This window comes from Hemicordylus capensis, chromosome 6 (assembly GCF_027244095.1).
Source record: "Hemicordylus capensis ecotype Gifberg chromosome 6, rHemCap1.1.pri, whole genome shotgun sequence".
In the NCBI taxonomy this organism is placed as follows: domain Eukaryota; kingdom Metazoa; phylum Chordata; class Lepidosauria; order Squamata; family Cordylidae; genus Hemicordylus; species Hemicordylus capensis.
Genome location: NC_069662.1, coordinates 110,219,945 through 110,240,287, shown reverse-complemented (window position 1 = coordinate 110,240,287; position 20,343 = coordinate 110,219,945). Strand labels below are relative to the sequence as shown.

Genomic DNA, 20,343 nt, shown 5'->3' with positions numbered 1-20,343 from the left:
TAGTACCTTGTTTTTGTTCTCTCTCTTTCACTCACTCACACGATGGGATGAATGGATTGGGGATGAGAAATATAAAACTCCAAGGAGCGGAGGAAGGAATGGAGTTCTCCCTATAATTACTTGTCAGATGTGAAGTAAGGGAAGCTGAGATCTCAACTGAGAAAAATGGGTTGTGATGGTGACAAGCAGAGGAGCTGACAGACTTAAGGTCCCAAAGTCTGCACACCTTGGGGAGGGGCTTGTGCACAAATTTGTAGGGTAAAACAGAATACTTAAACAGTCCCTTTGATTAACTGAATACCTGGAGGTGCTTTTCATGTAAAACAGTAGAAAAATTAAATTAAAAATGAGCTGGACGAGGTGATAGGCTTATACTGACAATGCAATACTATTTTTAGGAAGTTGTTCTGTTAACCCTTGGGTTTAGAAGAATCCAGAGAAGATGGATCACTTGCTTTAAAGCCTAGGGGAGGAATGTGGAGACATGTTGAGGGGAAAGGCTATGGAGACTTGGCCTGCGAGTCTTGGAAGTGCCTTAGAGTGGCTGTGTGGGAAGTCTATTTTGGGGGTGATGGGGATTTGAACTCTGGTCTCCCCGGTCCTAGTCCAGCACTCTAACCACTACACCATGCTGATTTGGAAGACTCATTTACATTAGCTTGGGAACCGTTTATAAGCTTTAATATAGCACAAGGTTTGCATCCCCACCCAAGGTTCGGTTTTTCTTAAGCATCAGGGTTGGTTTATTCATTATCTATATTGGTTTGCAGTTCTTCTTACAGGATGAGGAGGAAAGAAGGGTGGAAGGGGAATTTTGGGATCGGTATTTGTATTAACTCATATATAATCATTGTTTTGGGAAGCTCAAGAGACGATTATGTAATCATTTTGTTTTATCCTTTTTTATCTTAAATAAAACTGAATTTTTAAAAATCAAAATCAAATCTTTATTGTTACGGTCATTCGACCAGCAAAACACAAAGTACAAAAGCTTTACATAAAAGCGAATTCATTTAAAAAAAAGAATTCAACCACTTGAAAAATAGTTTTGCTCACATTTTGCTCCATAACTCCACTTGTACAAGAGCTAAAGCCTAGCTGCTTCTTTTTAAAAAATGAAACCTGCGGATCCATTTTAGGGTTAGGATATGGCAGCTTTGAATCACCATTGTTTCCTATGGTGGAAATGTTCGAAATCAGTAAAAACTAAAGAAAATCATTAAAAATCAAGTTTCCCACTGCCTTGAAATTTGAGTTGTAGGTGGCACCCTAGGGGACCTACCCACCACCCAATTTTGGTGCCCCTAGGACCTTGTTATGTGTTCCGAATCAGTCTGGATCCAAATCAAATCAAAGGAAATACGAATCAAATGTGGGGTGACTTGGAGGAGGTAGATTTGGATACAAAACAAATCAGGGGTGATTTGTTTTGGGCACAAATCGAATCAAAAAAATTCATTTGTGCACATCCCTACATAACCCCATCCTGTGCTGGATGTGGTTGCACTCTCCCAGAAGGAGCAGTTACGCAGCTTCGGGGGTACTCCTGGACCCAGGCCTCACCCTGGTATCTCAGGTGGAGGCTGTGGCCAGGAGTGTTTTTTTATCAGCTTAGGCTGATTCAACAGCTGCGTCCATTCCTTGAGGAGGATGACCTCAGAACAGTGGTACACCAGCTGGTAACCTCCAGGCCTGGCTACTGCAATGTGCTCTACATGGGGCTGCATTTGTACGTAGTTTGGAAACTTTAGTTAGTTCAAAATGCGGCAGCCAAGCTGGTCTCCGGGGCAACTCAGAGAGACCATATTATGCCTGTTTTGAAACAGCTGCACTGGCTGCCGATATGTTTCCAGGCAAAATACAAAGAGCTGGTTATTACCTTTAAAGCCCTAAACGGCTTAGGCCCAGGTTACCTTAGAGAGTGCCTTCTTCGGTCTGATCCCCACCGCACGCTAAGATCATCTAAGGAGGTCTGGCTCCATTTGCCACCGGCTTCTCTGGTGGCGACCCAGAGGGAGGCCTTCTCTGTAGCCAGTCCTAGATTGTGGAATGCACTCCCTGCAGAAATCCGTAATCTGAATTCTTCGTTGGCATTTAGGAGAGCCCTAAAGACCTACCTGTTCGGCCTGGCCTTCCAGGGTTTTTAAATTGTTTTAAAGGGTTTTTAATGTATCAGGATTTTATAAGGTTTTGGATTGATTTGTTTTTTAGCTGTTTTATTGTATTTTAAAATTTGTATTCCCGATTATTGATGGATTTTAACTGTTTTATGATATTTGTGAACCGCCCGCCCTCAGCTATTCTGTAAGGGTGGTCGAGAAATCAAACAAATCATCATCATCATCATCATCATCATCCCAGTGTTAACTGGCGCCCTTGGTACAATTCCAAAACAACTTGAAGAGCACCTCAAGACCACAGGGGCCACAGAAATCACCATCAGCCAATTACAAAAAGTAGCATTACTGGGAAAAGCCTATATTCTGTGACGATATCTATAATAATAACAGCAACAACATTGATAATAAAATTCAGCCATCCCAGGTCCTTGGGAAGGACTCAATGTCTGGATAAAACAAACCAGTCAATAACACCTGTCTGACTGTGTAAACAACAACAATAATATAGAATTCACCAGAAGATTTGTACTATGGAAAAATAATTCACAGCAGATGCAGAACAATCACAATAACATTTTCACAAAACTTCTCATAGGATACAGCTTCAAGAGGATATAGGACCATTCGAAAGACACCCAGAGAAGATTGATAATTTATGCAGAAACAAAGCTTTTCTAGAACAGATGGTGGACTGGACACCTTTCATTGTTCCAAGGAGGAGGACCGTTTTTGTAGGCTTTAAGAAATTCTCTCACAAACATTTTACTTCTGTTGTTTCAGGAATTGCTGAACTGAGACTATTCAATAGCACTAGATAATAAATGATCATAGTCAGCTTAACATAAATATTTTTAGAAAGATTGTAATGGTGCACTCATTTACTACCAACAGAGACAGTGGCTAACATCCAGACTAGCATTGCACTACTGCAAGGAGAAAAGTGACACTCACTTAAGAGGCCTTCACAGCTGCATCAAGTTGCACTGCTCTGTGATGTTACTCAACCACTAGTGGTATGTCTTATCTGGGACACTTGGAAGGCTGTGCAACCTGTCACACAATTTGCCAGCATCTTCTAATAGCACAAGAAATAGTCTGAAACAGGTGTTCCTTTTGTTGTGAGCCAAGCCTGATTTGTATACTAGATATGCTCCGGAGCTAGCATATGAAAATAGGCTTGTTTCACCAGTGTCTCAGAGTGACCAGTTTTTTATACAGTGACTATGTACACTCTGGGCACTAAGGTAGAAAAAAGACCCAAAACACTCCCAAATAATTCAATTGGCTTTATTAGAGAAAGTTGCTCATCAGGATAAAATTCAAACAGGTCATCTAAATTAAACATGTTTCTGATTCAAGGTGTAGTGCAATGTGCCTGGCTATCACACGTGTGTGCAATCAATAATTACAGCTGTCTAACAAATCCTAATAAAACATTTAGAGAGAAACAGAGGGAGAAGAAAGGGAGGGAGGGCTTAGGAAAGGGATGGCAGTGATTAGTAGGGGTGAGGGAAGTGGAGGAGCAGGCTGGGCTGTGCATTGAATACGCATCTCACCAGGTTCACAAAGAAGGCTTCAAAGGACTTGTTCATTGCTGGGACTTGGGAGTAATGCAGGCTTCAGATGGAAAAGGCTGGTGCTGGATTTCACAGACAGAGTCAGCCCTTGATTCTTCGCCCCGCGGTAAGAATCACTGAGCAGTCTCTTGTCTGCAGGTTTCAGGCCTCTAGACAGCAGGCACTTGGAATACGCACATGAGCAAATATTGGATGTTAGGCAAAGATTGCTGATTTGCCATGTCCAGAGACCCCTTCTTATAGTTGTTCCATCATTTGATTTCCATAGAGTCTATTCAAAATATCATCATCCTTCCTGGATCACAAAATGTGTCAACTACTGTTACCGTCCGGATCCTGTCTTCTAATTATTGATATTGGTTCAGGATATTAGGTCAGTCCAGAGTAAACAGGATCTGGGTCCCATCTCCTGTTTGGGCAGAGTACTGTTCTATTGACATTCTCAAAACAAATCTGCATCTCTTGAGCTTGCAAATGGCATCTTCTTTTGCCCCCAGTTTTTCTGGCTCCTGGTCCCTTGAGAGTGTTAAAAGGTGTTAGGAAGGAAAATTCAAAGCTATAGGCGTGAGAGAGCAGTTAAATCATTTTCTTTTGTGTGCATCTACCTAGGGTGGGAGTCTAAAGACAGCAATAGGTATAAACAATGCTTCTAATTCTACATAGCAAATATCTCTCAGAGGAAGACAGGATTATACCCTGGCAGGGCAGAGCAATCACCAATGATTAACATGGACTTTTTGTAAGAAGACATGCAAGCTCAACTCCTAGCTTCCCCCAAAGACATCACCTAAGAGCAAGTTCAGGCAAATCTTAGGAGTTTAATCATTTTACTCCACTTGAATTCCTGTTGCAAGGAGTCCAGCGGTACTGGCAAAGATACAGAACTCAGCCTGGCCCACTGGACTATGAGTTCTGATTCAACATGAATGAACTGGGCACCAACATATCCAAATTGCTAGTGTGTGTGAATCTTCCTGCCATGAATCTGTAAAGGCAGTCCACAGTGATAGTATTTGGATATATGTGAGACAGGAAACCAAGCCTGGCCATCATGTCTCCCATTTCACAAATATTGAGAACCAATGCTGGATTGTCCCTACCTTCACAAAGCAATTACCATCTGTCTCAGATGCAGGTCATGAGACCTTGGTGTCATGTAGTTCATCTGAGTTCAGGCATTAATTGATTTCTTAATAAAGTGGAATCAGACACAGGCCTAGATTCTACATAATTCTGGATTGGTAAGTCTGAGTTTAGTGTTGGAGTCAGGGTGTCCACAACACTTTCTTTGCATGAGATCATTGCACCACATCCTCCTAGATTTAAGATCCTAAGGCTGTTGCACTAGTGCAAGGACATAGTACAATGATGCTGCACAGAGGAACATCTGTTCCAGACTCATTTCTGCACTATCAGATGTTGGCATGCACTATGCCTTGCACAACGCATTACACAATGCCTTGTACAAACCCCTATACGTCCCAGAAAGTGTCCACCACTAGCAGCTGTTCAACATTACATAGCATTGCAACATCATGCAGCTCTGCAAACTTCTTAAGTGCCCCAAACTTCTCTTGTCTGGATTTGAGGGACTATTTTTAAGAATCTGATTGGACAAAATCAGAAAGTAAGGTAAAGAGAGAGAGAGAAAGAGAGAGAGAGACCGAGACCGATAATATTTCAAAAGCATACCCTTAACACCTTCATAAATTAACCTGGCAGAATATATCAAAAAGCTTACCATGGTCATTTTTCAGATTCCCATTGCTGAGCTGTTTTAATCTTTTCTGATGTGATTTTCCATTATAGTGGATCTGTGCCTGAGCAGCAGAGTTCAACTGAATGTTGCACACACTGCACAAAGTAAAACTGGTATGTTTCTTCTCCCTTTCTTTCTTTTCTTCACAGTCTTCAGGTGTTAATTCTGCCTCACTTTCTCTTTCATGCAAACAAGTGAAATCTGCAGCAAATGGAACATTGTCTTGGGATGAATTAGGGCTCCAGGGTTTCTTCATAGTTTCTAATATAAGCAAAAGAAAAAATTATGAGTGATACATACACCTAATGTCCAGGATTTCAACTGGTGGGAACTTGATGGCTGCACTCAAAGTCAATTTATGTTACTGTGTTCCCCAGTTTTTGGCTCTGTGTGAGAAAGAGAGAGAGAGAGAGAGAGAGAGAGAGAGAGAGAGAATGTGTGTGTGTTACAATGGTCATATTAGGTCATCTTTCTGCTCATGTGTACCAGTTATGTATGTTTCTATGGTAAAGCAAAATGAAATGGTAAGATGGGCAGGGAAGCACATTATTTAGGGCATTCCTTAATTTACAAGCTTACTGCAAGTACAATATCTGCACTGCAAGTAGAAGGCAGCCAAATTGATGGCCTAATTTTCTGTCTACAGTGCATTTTATGAGTGCATTCAAAAATGGTACCTGTGATCTGCAGAATTAGTACAGTCCAGTCTACCACTTCTGCCAAATACACACAGTTATCATTAGTAAAACATGGTCATGGGAATCAACCTACATATTGTCATCACTAGTGCTAGTTGAGAAACACATTTCCTCCTGATAGACTTTTATAGTTTTTATAATTCCATAGCAATAGGTCTTTTTTCCCTTACTATATGCTTGGTTTGTATCATCTCCAGGCTTCTAGTATGTCACTTACACTGTTCCCTCTAAGCTGTGCAACTGCATACCCATACCCGCTCACTGAGCCGCTCAATTGCTCTCTTGCCGCCACTGGCTACTACTCCTGGATACTCTATGCTCCCAGACAGTGCTGCTTCCTCTGATGTGGCTGCTTCCCCCGCCCCCACCGCCTTTCCTCATATTCCTCATCGGCTCTCAGTTGCTGCTCTGCTCTCCCACTTTGCCTTCCCCCCGCTGCTTGGGCTCTTGCATGGCAAGTTTGGGGGAATCAGCTCCACTCCTGTCGCCTGTTTGCTGCTGCCACGGGGGCTCCATGGGCTTTTACCAGTGCAGCAGCAGCAAACAGGCAACAGGAGCAGAGCCGACTCCCCAAATCTTGCCGTGCAAGAGCCCAAGCAACCAAGAGCCAAGGAATACAAGCGAGGGGGAAAGCAGAGGGAATGGAGAGTCTGACAGGCAATGGGGGAAAGGCATGTGGGGGAGGAAATAAGAGGGAATAACTGGAGCGTCTGACACTGGTGACAGGGAAAGGCGGGGGAGATATAAGAGGGAACAATAACTAGGCTCTTGGATGTTGTGTTGTGTTGGACCTTTCCAATGAACTTTGCTACCTGATGTGGTGTGGAAACACTATGTACTCTATTACTGGGGCTATGTTCACCTAAGCAAAAAGATCGGAGAAATCGGCTCCCTCCTGCAAGCAAGAGAGCCGTTTCCCCGCTCTGGATGCAGCAAGAGCCCTATTACAAATGACAGCAGGTGCCTGCGGTTTGCTAATGAAGAGATTCCAGGGCTCTGCGTGCGTACTGTATTCACAAAGGCTACAGGAGGAGCAGTCAGCACTGAAGCTTTTGTGGGGCTAAATACAGTGTAAAAAGCACAAACATACAAACGCTGGTTTTTAAAAAAAACTGATGGTAATCTCCTGATAGTGACTTCACGGGACTGCAGGGCAAGAGAGACTGAGGTGAAAACAGCTGGGCAAAGGGATAGTAAAGGAAGAAAGACCATGTGGTAGAGCAATTCATTCAATGATATTGATGAATCTTTCTGAACCTTTCTTGACTGACTTGACTTAGTACCTTTTCCAATCCTCTCAAAGCACCCCAAAATGATGAGGTAGGAGTTCCACTAATAAATTATTTATATTTATAAATAATAAATTATTTGACGCTGATGCTGTCAAATAGAAATAATACAGAATTGGGGGGGGCATCCCTAGAGAGAATATATATTTTTGAATGTTTACTTATTGGTTCAATATTCATTGAATATAGCTGAATTAGTTCATTAAAAAAGGAGTGATTTTAAAAAATCTTAACACGTAAGGAAAATACCCACACCCACCCATACTCTAACTTCCCATCCCTACAATACCTCCTTTGTTTTATTGTTTTATTTATTTATTTATTAAATTAAAAATAATCAGTTATATTTTTAAAAATTATGTGCAATCCTTCAGTCATTCTAGAACAAGTTACAAAATGTTTTACTGCTTGCACACAAAACATTACACATATCAATAAACATTAGTTCTTGCTCTGTTCTTGTGTGACATTATTATTACTATTATTATTTATGTACAAAAAGTGATAAAAGTGGTTAATATTGGAATTGGAAAGAAAAAAAATTAAATGATTCCCTGAATTTTAAATTCAAATTCAAATTTAAATAAACCAAATTTAGATAACAGGAAGTTATTTTATTTCATTCAATTTAATTTCATTATAATTTAAATATTTAATACAAAACAATATTTATTATTTTATAGGCCACTTTTAATCAGCAACTGCTATTAAAACAGAATAAAATTATAAAATACACTTTTCCCTTCCATATTTATGGTGTATGTGCACATGTAATATATACAGTAGCACATAATAATGCACATGTGCGCACACTGCCTTGATATTGCTGCCTAGAACAAAACTCATTCTGCTCACTGATGAAAAAAAAGAGGTCAATTATCGTGGTTTTTATTGCTCTTATGCTGGTCTAAGACTGAAATAAAGGAGATTGATTGATAGTTTAAATAATAGTGCCAAGGAAGAGCTAGATCTTTCATGTTAGATTCAAAATCAAATCATCTGAGATGCTGCTTCTGCCTCTCCTTCCATTTGCTATTCTGAAATTTCCTAGAAATCTCTCTGCTTATGTCTGGGCTTGTAGCTCCCACTCCTAACATGCTTAGGAGTCTCACAGGATCATTTGTTGGCATATTGGGGACAGGTCACTTAGCAGGCAGTGGGACAGTCACCCCCAGATTCAAACAGCTGCCAAGCAAACTGAAAGGGGATTAGCCTCATGCCTTTCCCTATATTAGGGAATTCTAGGTAGATGGAGTTAGCTTTCGAGTTAACTCCATGCTCAAGGTCTCTCTGTCCGAAGATTGACCCTTTGCTTCAGCATCCCCGCAGTTGCCTCAAGCAAGCTAACATTAATCACCTCAGCAGAAAAAGTCAGATAAGGCACTGTGAACGGAAATTCCTTCCCCATCACAAAAGAGCTAAGTGGGTGATAGGAACTCAGAGGAGTTCTCATTAAAATTACTGATTGGTTTATTGGGTCCTTCTGACCTAACAGATATTGTCCTTGCATATCCATTTAGTCCATTTACGAACAAGTTGTTCTTGATAATTTCATGCCACTGTGCTTTACTGAAGCATAGCTAACTTGGCAAAGAGGTACCTTTTAACATGGTGATTCTCTTTTATTTAGCAGAGGTAGAGTAACTGGCCCTATCCACCCCCAGCACAGTACCTCCAGTGACTGTTGCTGGTTTCTATCTTATGTGTCTGTTTTAGATTGTGAGCCCTTTGGGGACAGGGATCCATCTTATTTATTTATTATTTCTCTGTGTAAACAGCCCTGAGCCAATTTTGGAAGGGCAATATAGAAATCAAATAAATAAATAAATAAATGGCAAAGAAAGACAATGGATCCTTTTGAGATCCACTGGAATTTCCCTCAGGAAGAAGAGCGGCCAGTATTTTGCCACAGGGCCCATTTTGGGCTATAACTGGCCCTGGTTTCTTGAACCAGTGTGCTCCCTTTGGTCTCTATACCTGGGAGTCATAGTCCTTTGGGTGATAGACTGGACACCCGCCATACTATCTGGCCAAGCCTTGCTCTTCACACCATTTTCACTCACAACCTCCAGATTAGCCTTCCTTACTGGCCCGATCTACCCAGCTTGTCTCACTGCTGCAAGGAACTGGTGGAATGAGAAAAAACACCTTTTGGATTTACCGTTGCTGCCCAACCCCTGAGCTGCCTTCGGTTTTCCACCACCTGGTTCCATCCCTGAAGAAAGAGGTCCTTCGTTTGCACCCCTCCGGGCTTTCTCTATCCCTGCTCTTTTCTTAAATCAAAAAACCTATTTCTCCAGAGCCTTCTTTTCTCTAGCCAGCCTGGAAGTCATTTAAATTCAGACACAGTCATTTAAATTCGGACACAAATTAGGAAGTCATTTAAAATTGGACTAAGAGGCTAAATTGCCTCTTTGCAAGTATCTGGTTAATATTTGTAACTTATTTTTAGTAGTAATATTGATTTAATCCACTCTCTTATTCCCCTTTACCCCTGAACCCCAAATAAAACCTTATTTTATTTTGAACTTCAACCTCTCTGTCAGTTCATTTCCTTGGGACCAGAATTTTGTACAAAAATTATTCTGACATGGGACTGCTTCATCCCAGCTTGCTCCCCAAAGCCTGAACACATTTAGGGGTGTTCGCCAATCACTCTGAAGCAGTTTCATTAACATCCCCTCAGAAGCTAGCTCTGAGGCAGCAGCTTGAGAAGGTTGGGGCTCTGTTTGTCTTTTCTCTTCCTTCCTCTCCTCAGAATAAGATAGTCTCTGTTCTACTTCTTACATTTGAAAAGTATTCAGACGGTAGTGCTAAATTTTACAATTTTATTATTGTAAGATTTGTGATATTTGAAATTTTCCCACAATAACTTCACTTTGTAATCATGAATTTTATTAGCTGAAGGAAATCTTCAAAATGTTCAATGATTACATTTTAAAGACTCCAATAGCGAATTGCAGTTTGAACAATACAATATATATCTTCAATGCATCACAGTCAAACACTCATCTTCCTCAGCATTAATGTATTAGGTAACTTTCTACAAGCCACTTCTCCAACCCCACATCAGCTAAATGAGAAGAACACTGACTAGGTCATAAGAATTACCGTACTTAAGTAAGAAATGAGAAATGCGATGAACACACAGAAAGTTCTATGTAAATGCCAATCAAAAACATTTACTCAAGGTAGCAGTAAGATTTGGGTTGAGATTTGACATCCTCATTCCTTGACTTTACCCACCAGATCCTACTTCACTATTTTGTGCCACAAATGTTATCAATGCAGACTGTGTGGTCAACTTGGAGAAGTTCCATGACCTACTGTGAATCCCCTAGCTTTTCCTTTTCTCTCACAAAATTGATGGGTAATTTGTTGAGGAAAAAATATACTCCCCAAGTCTAGGAAGAATCCAGGAAGGGAGACCTAGGGGCTAGCTGGAATGGAAGCTTTTTTGTAGTGAAACCAAAACAAAAATACGCCACGGAGAGGTAGATTCAGCAACTCCTAGTAATGCTAACCATATTGGGACACAGCAAGTAGCACCACTGGTTAGCCACACCAGATGTGATCAGGACATTCGAAGTGGCTTTCTAGGACACCCCAGAAATATTAAAGCTTGCTGTAGAATACTAGTTGCACACCATGATCATGTCCACTGATCAGGTAAATGGTGGCTTGATATAACATCAGAGGTATCCTCAGAAGTTCTAGGAGGCCACCTCACATGGTGATCCTTCGGCACAGTGCAGGCATCATTGTACCTGTCTTCAGGCCACACAAAAGACTTGGGGTATCTGAGGTAGCCTAGTAAGATCCACTCCTTCATATGCCAAAGTGAATTGCAAAAACCATTTCAGTTTCCACAGTTTACTCTGAAGCTTTGACAGAGTGGAACCACTTGATTCTTTTCAGCTGGGGGGAAATCTCTAGTAGGCAGAGACCAATAACCTTTCTATGGCCCAAAGTATTTCCACAGATAAAATCCAAAGGCAAAGAAAGCAAATAATTCCTCAGAGTTTCCCCTGTTTAAGATTATTTCCAAAGAAAAGCAGCAAGGATACTCTGTCTTCCAGATAGGACTGAAGAAACAGGAAAAGCTATATTCTGTCAAAAGAATGTATTTAAAAGTAATGCAAGCCTTACAAAAGCGACAGTACTGTAAGCACAATCTTGAGATGGTAGGTAATGAAGTGATACCCACATGCCAAAAGTTCCCATTTGTAGATATTTTTCCAGCATCAGTGTATCTTCTGCACTGAAAACATTCCCCACTAGAGAGCAGTATGAATTTACAATTACAAATACTCCTTATATATCAACAGTCAAAACAATGTTTTATCTACATGGGGTTGCTACTATACAGATCTTTTCTGACCTTTGTAGTCATGTTAATAATTAAACTAATTTCGACTATAAATTATGTATATGTTGTGGTTAACATGAGCTGAATGGTGAGTGTGCATAAATTCTGAAGATTGTGCACACTGACATGAAGCCTAGGCAGCCCAATGTGCAACTTAAACAGGGAACGTTGTATATTGCTCAATCAATATACATAGTCTATCAAAGAACTACCCACTGGTTACACATTGTGCAGAAGTTCTGATATAATTCACATTTGCCAGACATGTTTCAAGACTATGCATGTTGAGTGTAGTGTGTGAAATCCTCTCTTTATCCATGCCTTTTCGTACACGTATATGTACAGTATATAAATCAAATTAAAATAAACAAACAAACAATGCACAATTACAGGTGCAGATCTTGGCACAAGTATACCATCTAGCTGATAACCAGCCTAACACAACAAACACCAAAAAACGTTCGACACGTGTGGTGGGGAAGGGGCAATTTTTGCCCGTCTCCCTTCCTTCTGCAACCTCCAGTGCCTATATTCCCAAGGGTCCTGCCACCTTCAAGGATATGCCTTTGGAAGGCAGAGGAGAGGGAGGATTAGCAAAAATCACCCCTTCCCCACTGCATGTGCAGAATGCTTTTTGGTACATGGAATATATTTTTGGTGTGCTCCTTGGTGTGTGTTAGTCTGGATGTCAATCCATTGTTATATCTGTATGGATATCTGTACCTGTGATTATGCACATATATGTGAAGGCCTGGATAAACAAAGAATTCTATACATTGTCTATTCAGTATGAATAGTCTTGAAGAGACAGTGGAAAATGTGTGTTAATATCAGGACTTTTCAACAATGTCTTCAGCCCAGGGACTGGTTGTTAGGGCAGTCAGTGATGAGATGATGCCATAACACCACATCTAGACTAGGGGTTCTCAACGTTGGGTCTCCAGAAGTTATTGGACTTCAACTCCCATAATTCCCTGCCCCAGTTGCCTTTGGCTGGGGATTATGGGAGTTGAAGTCCAATAACATCTGGGGACCCAATGTTGAGAATCCCCGATCTAGACTATTAACAGTCACAGGGCTTATATCCAGGGAGGTGTTTACCAGGTTCTTCCAACCTAAGAGATACTGTGTTTGCACTATCATTCATTCTATTTACATAACAGGGTACACTTGACCAATTCAAATATTGTGTTGTAGTGCAGCACAGCAAACACAGACAATAAAACTTTTTGAGATTCCTGGGAATTACCCTATTCAAGAAAGTAGAGCAACTGGAATGTTGCCTCAGGACACATTTTGGGCTTTAATTCCCCCTGGTTCCTTGAGCTACTGTGCTCCACTTGATGCTCCATTTGGCTCCCAGTGCACATCATTTGGTTCTTACTCCTTGGATAAAGTATTTTTAGTAGTAATATTAATTAATCAACTTGTTTATTCCATTGTACCCCTACCCTACAATAAAACCTTGTTTGTTTTTGAACTTCAACCGCTCTCTCAGTTCATTTTCCTGTCACCAAAGCTTTGCACAAAAATTATTATGATGTGGAACTGCTCCACCCAAGCAAGCTAATTTCCCCACAGAAAGCCCAAACACAATTTTGGGGTGTTTACCAATCACCCCGGGGCAGTTCCATTAACATAGAGCAGGGCTGGCAGTGAGCTCTCACACTGTCCAACTTGTAAAACAAGAGAAAGATTTTTACATTCCAGTGTTTATAGCTGTCTTTCAATGCTGATAATCATCTAATCTAATACACCTAGACTATATGCCACTGTAAAATTACACTTGTGTTTTCATCTACCTTTTGCACACAATTAATTTTGTTCACAGCAATGTACTAAGTGATCCATATAGAAAGGCCAGGTTCAAACGGAACGGCTAACCACAGTTAGACTTGGGCAGGGTTATAACTCCGTAGAGCCCAATTGCACAAAATCATGGTTACAGGACAAAAGCTACCTCAGGTTTGTCTCTACTATCTTCAATTTTACCTTCAGTTACCTCTACATTTCACCACCGAGGCCTGAAGTTTGGCCACTGAAGCGTTTTATGTGTGACTCCTGACTTGCCATAACACGATTGCAGGTCTATTCCAAACAGCAATCACAGAGGCAGCAGCACACGCTGACACTTTCGTTGGCCTCCTCTCAGAGATTCAGGCCCACTCCCACAGCCTCTTCCATGTTCTGCCTGGCAACAGTGGCACATGCTCTGAAATTTAGAGACATAAACCGCTTACTAATTCCTGCTTCAAGGCGCTGTAAAGTGTTTTGTTTCCCAGAAAAGTAAAATCATTATGTCTATAACCATTGTGTTTCCTTCAATAAGAAGTGCAGAACTCCCTTTCTCTCACCTGGGCAGTGGGAGGGAGGGAAAAGGGTGCGGGGAGTGCAACCAACTGGGCTCACTCTCCCAGCCCTGGACTGCTCTGTCACTTGCTTGCTCTCTTGCTGCTGCCGCTGCTGCTCCCATGCAGCTTGGAGGATGAGAGGAGGCACCTTGTGTGCTTCTTCATGCACTGTTGGGGCCATCGCCCCCCCCCCTTCTTCCCATACCCAGACTAAGCTCCAAGGGAAGGGCTGAGCGAGCACGCATGGAGGCACAGAGGCATTGAGAAAAGTAAGAGAAAATGAGGAGAGAGAAATGTTTACTGCTTTGCAGAGAATTTAGAGGGAAGAACACAGTTATATAGGTAGAAGGATGTGAGCGGCGAATGGCTATGTCAGTGTGTGCTCTGCTTGTCAGTGTATGTTCTGCTTAAAGTGTGTGCTGTGCTCTGTTTTCTCCTTAAAAAGCAAAACAAAACAGCCAGAAGAACATGAGGAAAAGAGGAGAGAGGAAAAGTTAATTGGTTTTCAGATAATCAAGAGGACACCTTGCATGTTGTGATCTGCCTCCTGTTCACCCACCCACCCCACCCCTCTTCTCCTCTCTAACTTAAAGTGCAGGCAGCAAAGAAGCAGCCCTGGACTCTTGTGTGATTTGCCCTAAGCCCTGCACTCCATTACGGATGGTCTTGCTAGAGGATGTGCCCCTTTTCTGCCAAGTATTAGTCGCACGATCCACTGCTTTGCAGAAAAATTATTAGGATAACATAGCTAGGAGTAGAGTGAGGAAAGGGTTAAGCTGTCATCTGTCCGAGGAAGCTAGCAGAGCATGAAGGACATGGCCCCTTCGCGATCGTGGCCAATCGCAGTCGCTTTGCTGACATGGTTATGCTTTTCTCACAGCCAGGCCATGGAGCTTGCTGGTACATGCCTCAGCAGGGGGGGGTTCCCCTCTCCTGCATCTGGAGCCTGACTGGCTACCATTTGGTAAATGTGTGCAGTGCAATTTGGAGTTAAGAACTGGAACTTCGGCCAACTCTAACTGTGGTTAGCCATTACATATGAACCAGGCCATAGTTAGTTATTTCCAGAACCAGACAAAGTAATTAAGAGATATGAGGGAATGGGAGAAGAAAAGAGATCAATTACTTTGAGAAAATATGGTGCTTCACAGACTCACCAACAGCACAGCAAAACTAAATTAGCAAACTAAATGAGTCAAAAACCAACAACAACCCTGAACTTATTTAAACAGCATGTTCTTTTCAGGCTTCTTTCTTTGAAGCCTTGAAGTCAATTCTAGCTCAATGATGCAATGAAGTACAATGGACTTTGCGAGACTGTATTATCTACAGACACATAAGCATACACACAAACCTGCCCCCTGTGGAAAACCAAAAGAGTCACAATTCGTGGTTATTGTTGGCATGGCTAACACTACTAGTACTGCAGTTTCAAGACAGAGCTGAAAATGGAGAAAAGGGAAATTCGACATTATATTCCTCCCGGAACTAGCCATTTTGTTCTTGTTTTTATGTGGAGTATACTTGCTGTCTATCTTGTATTAGCCAGTGACAGAGTTTGGGGGATCCTGGAGGAAAAGATGTTGTAGAAAAATGATACCCCATCTTCTAAACATAACACTGTGTCATAAAAATAACTTTAAATCTATCGCAACTAATCTTTCTGCATTTATTGTGATGCAATAATAAACATGCATGCATTTAATTAATCCGAAGAACAAATTAATAACGTTGCCCATCTTTTGCCTGGAAAAAAGATGGGCAACATTGTTAATTTGTAAATACATTGTATTAAATACACTGTATTTTTAAATACAATGTATTAAATACATTGTATTTTTAAATTAGCTGACTGAAGGTATAACAACACAGTCCTAGTGTGATAAAACTGACAATAAAAAACTATGGTGGCATTTAGAATTATACTACTTTTTTAAAAAAATCAATAGAGGATGCATATTACTACTTTTTCTGAGTAGTAATCTATACCGAAGTAGATTGTCTGAAACAGTTAAATGAATGGAGACCCATGTCAACTGTCTTGTGACACATATACTCCATTGTTTGTAGAGACAAATTGCAGTTGCTCAGCGGTGAGGGAAAGATACTTAGCACATTCTCAGAGGCACCTCCCTTTATGTGCATTCATGAATGTTTAATATTATATCACAATAAATACAGAAATATTAATTTCAGGTAGACTAAAATTATTTGTATGAAGTAGATGCATGTTCAGAAGGTGTGGAATCATTTTTCAAGGACATTCTTTCTCCAAAAGCAACTAAAGTTTCTCACAGGCCAATACCACTACATTACAGATACTGTGAAGCATCCAGACTAAATCACACCTGAATAGTCCTAGTGAAATTAAGTCACCCTATAGAGCAACTCCTAATAGTTTTAATGAGTAACATGGTGAACTGTTGACTTAAAATATAAAGGCAGTTTTTAATTTCTAAAATGAGAGCATGCTGGGGTTCAGACCTACCTGAGGTCTGCTTGCCATGAGAATAGGCTGCCCTTCTAATAACTAAAAATTAAAAACTGGACATTGTGAAGAAAAGGCACTCTGTATGTTCATATGGAATGATTACTAACTTCTGATTCCGTACTCAAATTCACTAAAGTGGAACAGAATTCCAAATTCACCAAAGAGCAATGAAATGCAATGAAATAAAGACAAAGTCCAGATTTTTAGCAACTTAATTGTGAGTATGATAGGTCACTTAAACATGGTAAATGAACATGAATCAGAAGCTAACAATCCATATTAAGTGAACCTGAATATGTGACATGAGTATCTAGATGTGCGAGGCAGAATGACCTTTAGTCCACATCCACATCTTCTGTTGTATATCCATCCCAAATATCTTTAATATGGTCCTATCCAGTTCTCCAATTATTATTATTTTAAATCATTATCACTACTATAGCCTGTACCAGCAAATATTATGAATTTTGCTGGAACAGACTTAGGGGTGCAAGCTGTTTTCAGAGGACCCCTGTTGGACTTGGCTGTTGCAGACAAAATGTCATTTCTCCATATACTACTCCTACTCTCTGTGTACCTCCTTTTTCTCCCCAGGCAAAGTTTAAAACATGGAGAAAAATTACACCTGACTTGTTCTGCAACAGCCACAGCTCAACAGAGAACCCCTGAAAATGTGTACAGTGGCTTTCCTTCAAAAAGAGAAATTTACAAAGAAAATAGTGGACATGTGACATAGGGCTGGGATAATTTTATTTGGGAAGTTTCATGCATGGATCACAGTTAGGATATACTCGTTTTTCTCTAGATGTGGGGGTTTTCCATGTAGCTTGACTTACTTGCTGATGATCCTGCAGAGGTCCTATCCAGCTGCACCTGCTCAAGCACTGACGCAACCCAAGTCAAGGCCACAGGTCCAGCACTGCCTCCCTCACGGACCTACTTTGCCCTTTCCAATCACTAGGGTGGATTTTAAACTGCAGATTGGCAGGAAGATGTTCTTTTCTTACCTCCCTCATTGCCAGTTAAAATCCATCCCAGAAATGAGGAACAACAGAGTGGGCTTATGAGGAATGCAGTTGGCCCAGCCTCCTGATGCTGGAGGGGAGGACCAGTGCCATCAGAGGGGAGGACCAAAATGGATTCTTATTTGTACATTCATCATCAAGGAAGGCAGGAAAGGAGCTTCTTTCTTAGCTATCTGGGTGGTGCCTGCTCTGAAGCCTGCTGGTAAAAGGATTGAGAGAGAAAGCCATCCAAATAGGAAGGAAGATGCTCCTTTCTTACCTCCCTTGCTGCAAATCTACAGTTTAAAATCCTTTCTGGCAATGGAGAAGGGTGGAGAGAGCACATGAAGAAACCTTCAGGGATATATTTTTGTGGACTGCAGAGGAAAGGGAAGATTGGTTAAAAAAAATCACCCCTTACCCATTGTACATGTGGAATATGTTTGTGTGTGTGTGCACACAATTTGTGTGTGTGTGTGGAACTGCCAACTGACCAAAAACTCTAGTTTTTGCACATTCTTTCACCTTTAACATGGGCTTCATTTGCAGAAATCAATAAGTACAGTTTATCAAAGCATGGAGATAAACATTGATATCCATTTAAAATAAATAAATGAAATAGATCTAATGATTTCAATGTAACTTTAATCCAAATAAATATACTTAGGACTATATTTTACTTGCTAGTGTCTACTATCTCCTGTTAAAAGCCCAGGAACAGGAACCCGTTTTTTTAAAAAAAATCTGGCAACCCTATGAGAAATACAAGTGAACAAAGAGCCTGGTAGAAAAGCTCTGTTATGTGCCCAGAATTGAGACCTAACTCGCTTCTACAGTTGTTAACATTTTACTGGCTTTGAGTTTATGCCTTTAACAGCAAAATGTTTACGAGAGAAGCTTTGCCTGATATGCAGATAAAGTGATGGGGAAATATTCACCTTCTCAATCCCAAAAATAAAGTTTGTCTATGTCAGACACAAGAGCAGATCCATTTTTAGTTTTGAGTGAGTATCAATTATAATATAATGAATCAGGTTATACTGTAGATAGACAGATAGAGATAGAGGTGTGTGTGTGTGTGTGTTTTCTATATATTAAGAATGTTAACCTGAGCATGATCACTTTGCTAGGATTGTCTTAGTTCATTATTAGAATTAGATAATGAATATTCATTTTACAATATGTGCATCATTTATATATGTTAAAGCCTGGAGAAGCTAAGAATGTCTACTGCGAAGAACAACAAAGAAATCACAGTAATTTTTCTTTCAAAGCTGTTCAAGAATCATTGCATAAATAATTATGACTATGCTATGACTGGTATACTGCCTACAACAACATATATAATAAACAAGTCTTCCCCCCACCCCTTCAATTTCTTGTAGCAGATCATTAAATTTTTCTAGGATGTATTTTCACTCTTGAAACAAATTCCATTCTTTACCCAAGCAATTGCCAGGCATACCGGGGAAAAAACCTATAGTTAAATCTATTCCTTGGTTCAGTAATTTTTATCATGCTGGAAAAATCCTTAAGAGGAACCTCATAGTCTTAAAATATACAGCACTTGTTTCTTTAATTGAGCTTTATAAAAGGAACTAAACACTAATCAACACCATATGTTATTTAATTAGCTAGTAATGTGTATCTGCTTCTGAAGCCTGTGTAAACATAATGGAGCACTTTTTGGTGGTGTGGAATTACTTAATACAAGTAATGAATTTATAGGCATCAACCTTTAAAATCTAAGACGACATACGGCAGTTACTATAATTTGTGCAATACTGAGATAAATTAAAAGCATCTGACTATATACTTTCCCCACTTGCATGGCCCTTATGATGATAGAGTTTTGTACCAATACATGAAAAAAGAAAGTTCAATCCCTCAATCTCAATTACATTTTTTGAGACATGAGATTTATCACTAACTTAAAAGCACCAGAGCAGTGAATTACTAGGATAAAGAATAGGTTCATTCTGAAGTTTATGATACAGCAACTTCCATCATTAGTTTAATAAAACTGGAAAACCATAAATTAGAAGCTCACTTAGACAATTCGGGGACTTCTTGCTATCATGACAATATCAGCTATGTTATCCTCTAGTTAATTGGTGGGGAAACATTTGAACATCAACAACCTTGAGAAAATATCTGAACTAATAAAGCAAATTAGGTTTCAGTGGGTTCATCCTAGCTGGACCATATGGACATGTTTCTCTTGGTCTACAATACTCTGGTGTGGACCAAGGACAGTGGCAAAGGTATATGTTTTTGGAACTACAGTCTTTGGAATGAAACAGCAAAGAACTGAAGATTTACCTCCCCACTTGGATTATCAAGTTACCAATCCAGAACACTTGTGTCTTATCTGGATAATCTTTCAGCTAGTTTGCCAGCTCAGTACAACCTCCAAATACTGGTTAAGAACATTCACTGCCTCCCAGATATCTGCTGATCTAAATGGTAGGTAATGCTGGATGCCATCCGCATACTGATGACACTGCAGTCCATACTCACGGATGACCTCTCCAGGTGGTTTCATGTAGAAGTTAAACAGCATGGGGGACAAAGTGGATTCTTGTGGCACCTAGTAGGATAGAGGCCAAGGGATAGAGCAGGCATCCCCAGCAGTGTTCCCTCTTAGAGGGATTCCCAGAGGTTGTTGACTACAACTCTCATAAT

At 40.5% G+C, this 20,343-nt stretch overlaps 1 protein-coding gene across 12 annotated transcripts in view; it reads right to left on the bottom strand.

Moving 5' to 3' along the window:
• Positions 1-20,343, bottom strand: part of ZNF385D (zinc finger protein 385D) — a 641,404-nt gene that overhangs the window by 506,238 nt on the left and 114,823 nt on the right. For 10 of the 12 annotated variants that reach the window (XM_053263043.1, XM_053263038.1, XM_053263032.1 and 7 more), the window contains one exon: positions 5,439-5,717. In XM_053263043.1, the coding sequence (XP_053119018.1) occupies positions 5,439-5,717 (279 nt within the window). Of the gene's footprint in view, positions 1-5,438; positions 5,718-13,804; positions 14,025-20,343 lie in introns of all 12 variants that reach the window. The other 2 variants (XM_053263036.1, XM_053263040.1) reach the window with 2 other exon arrangements.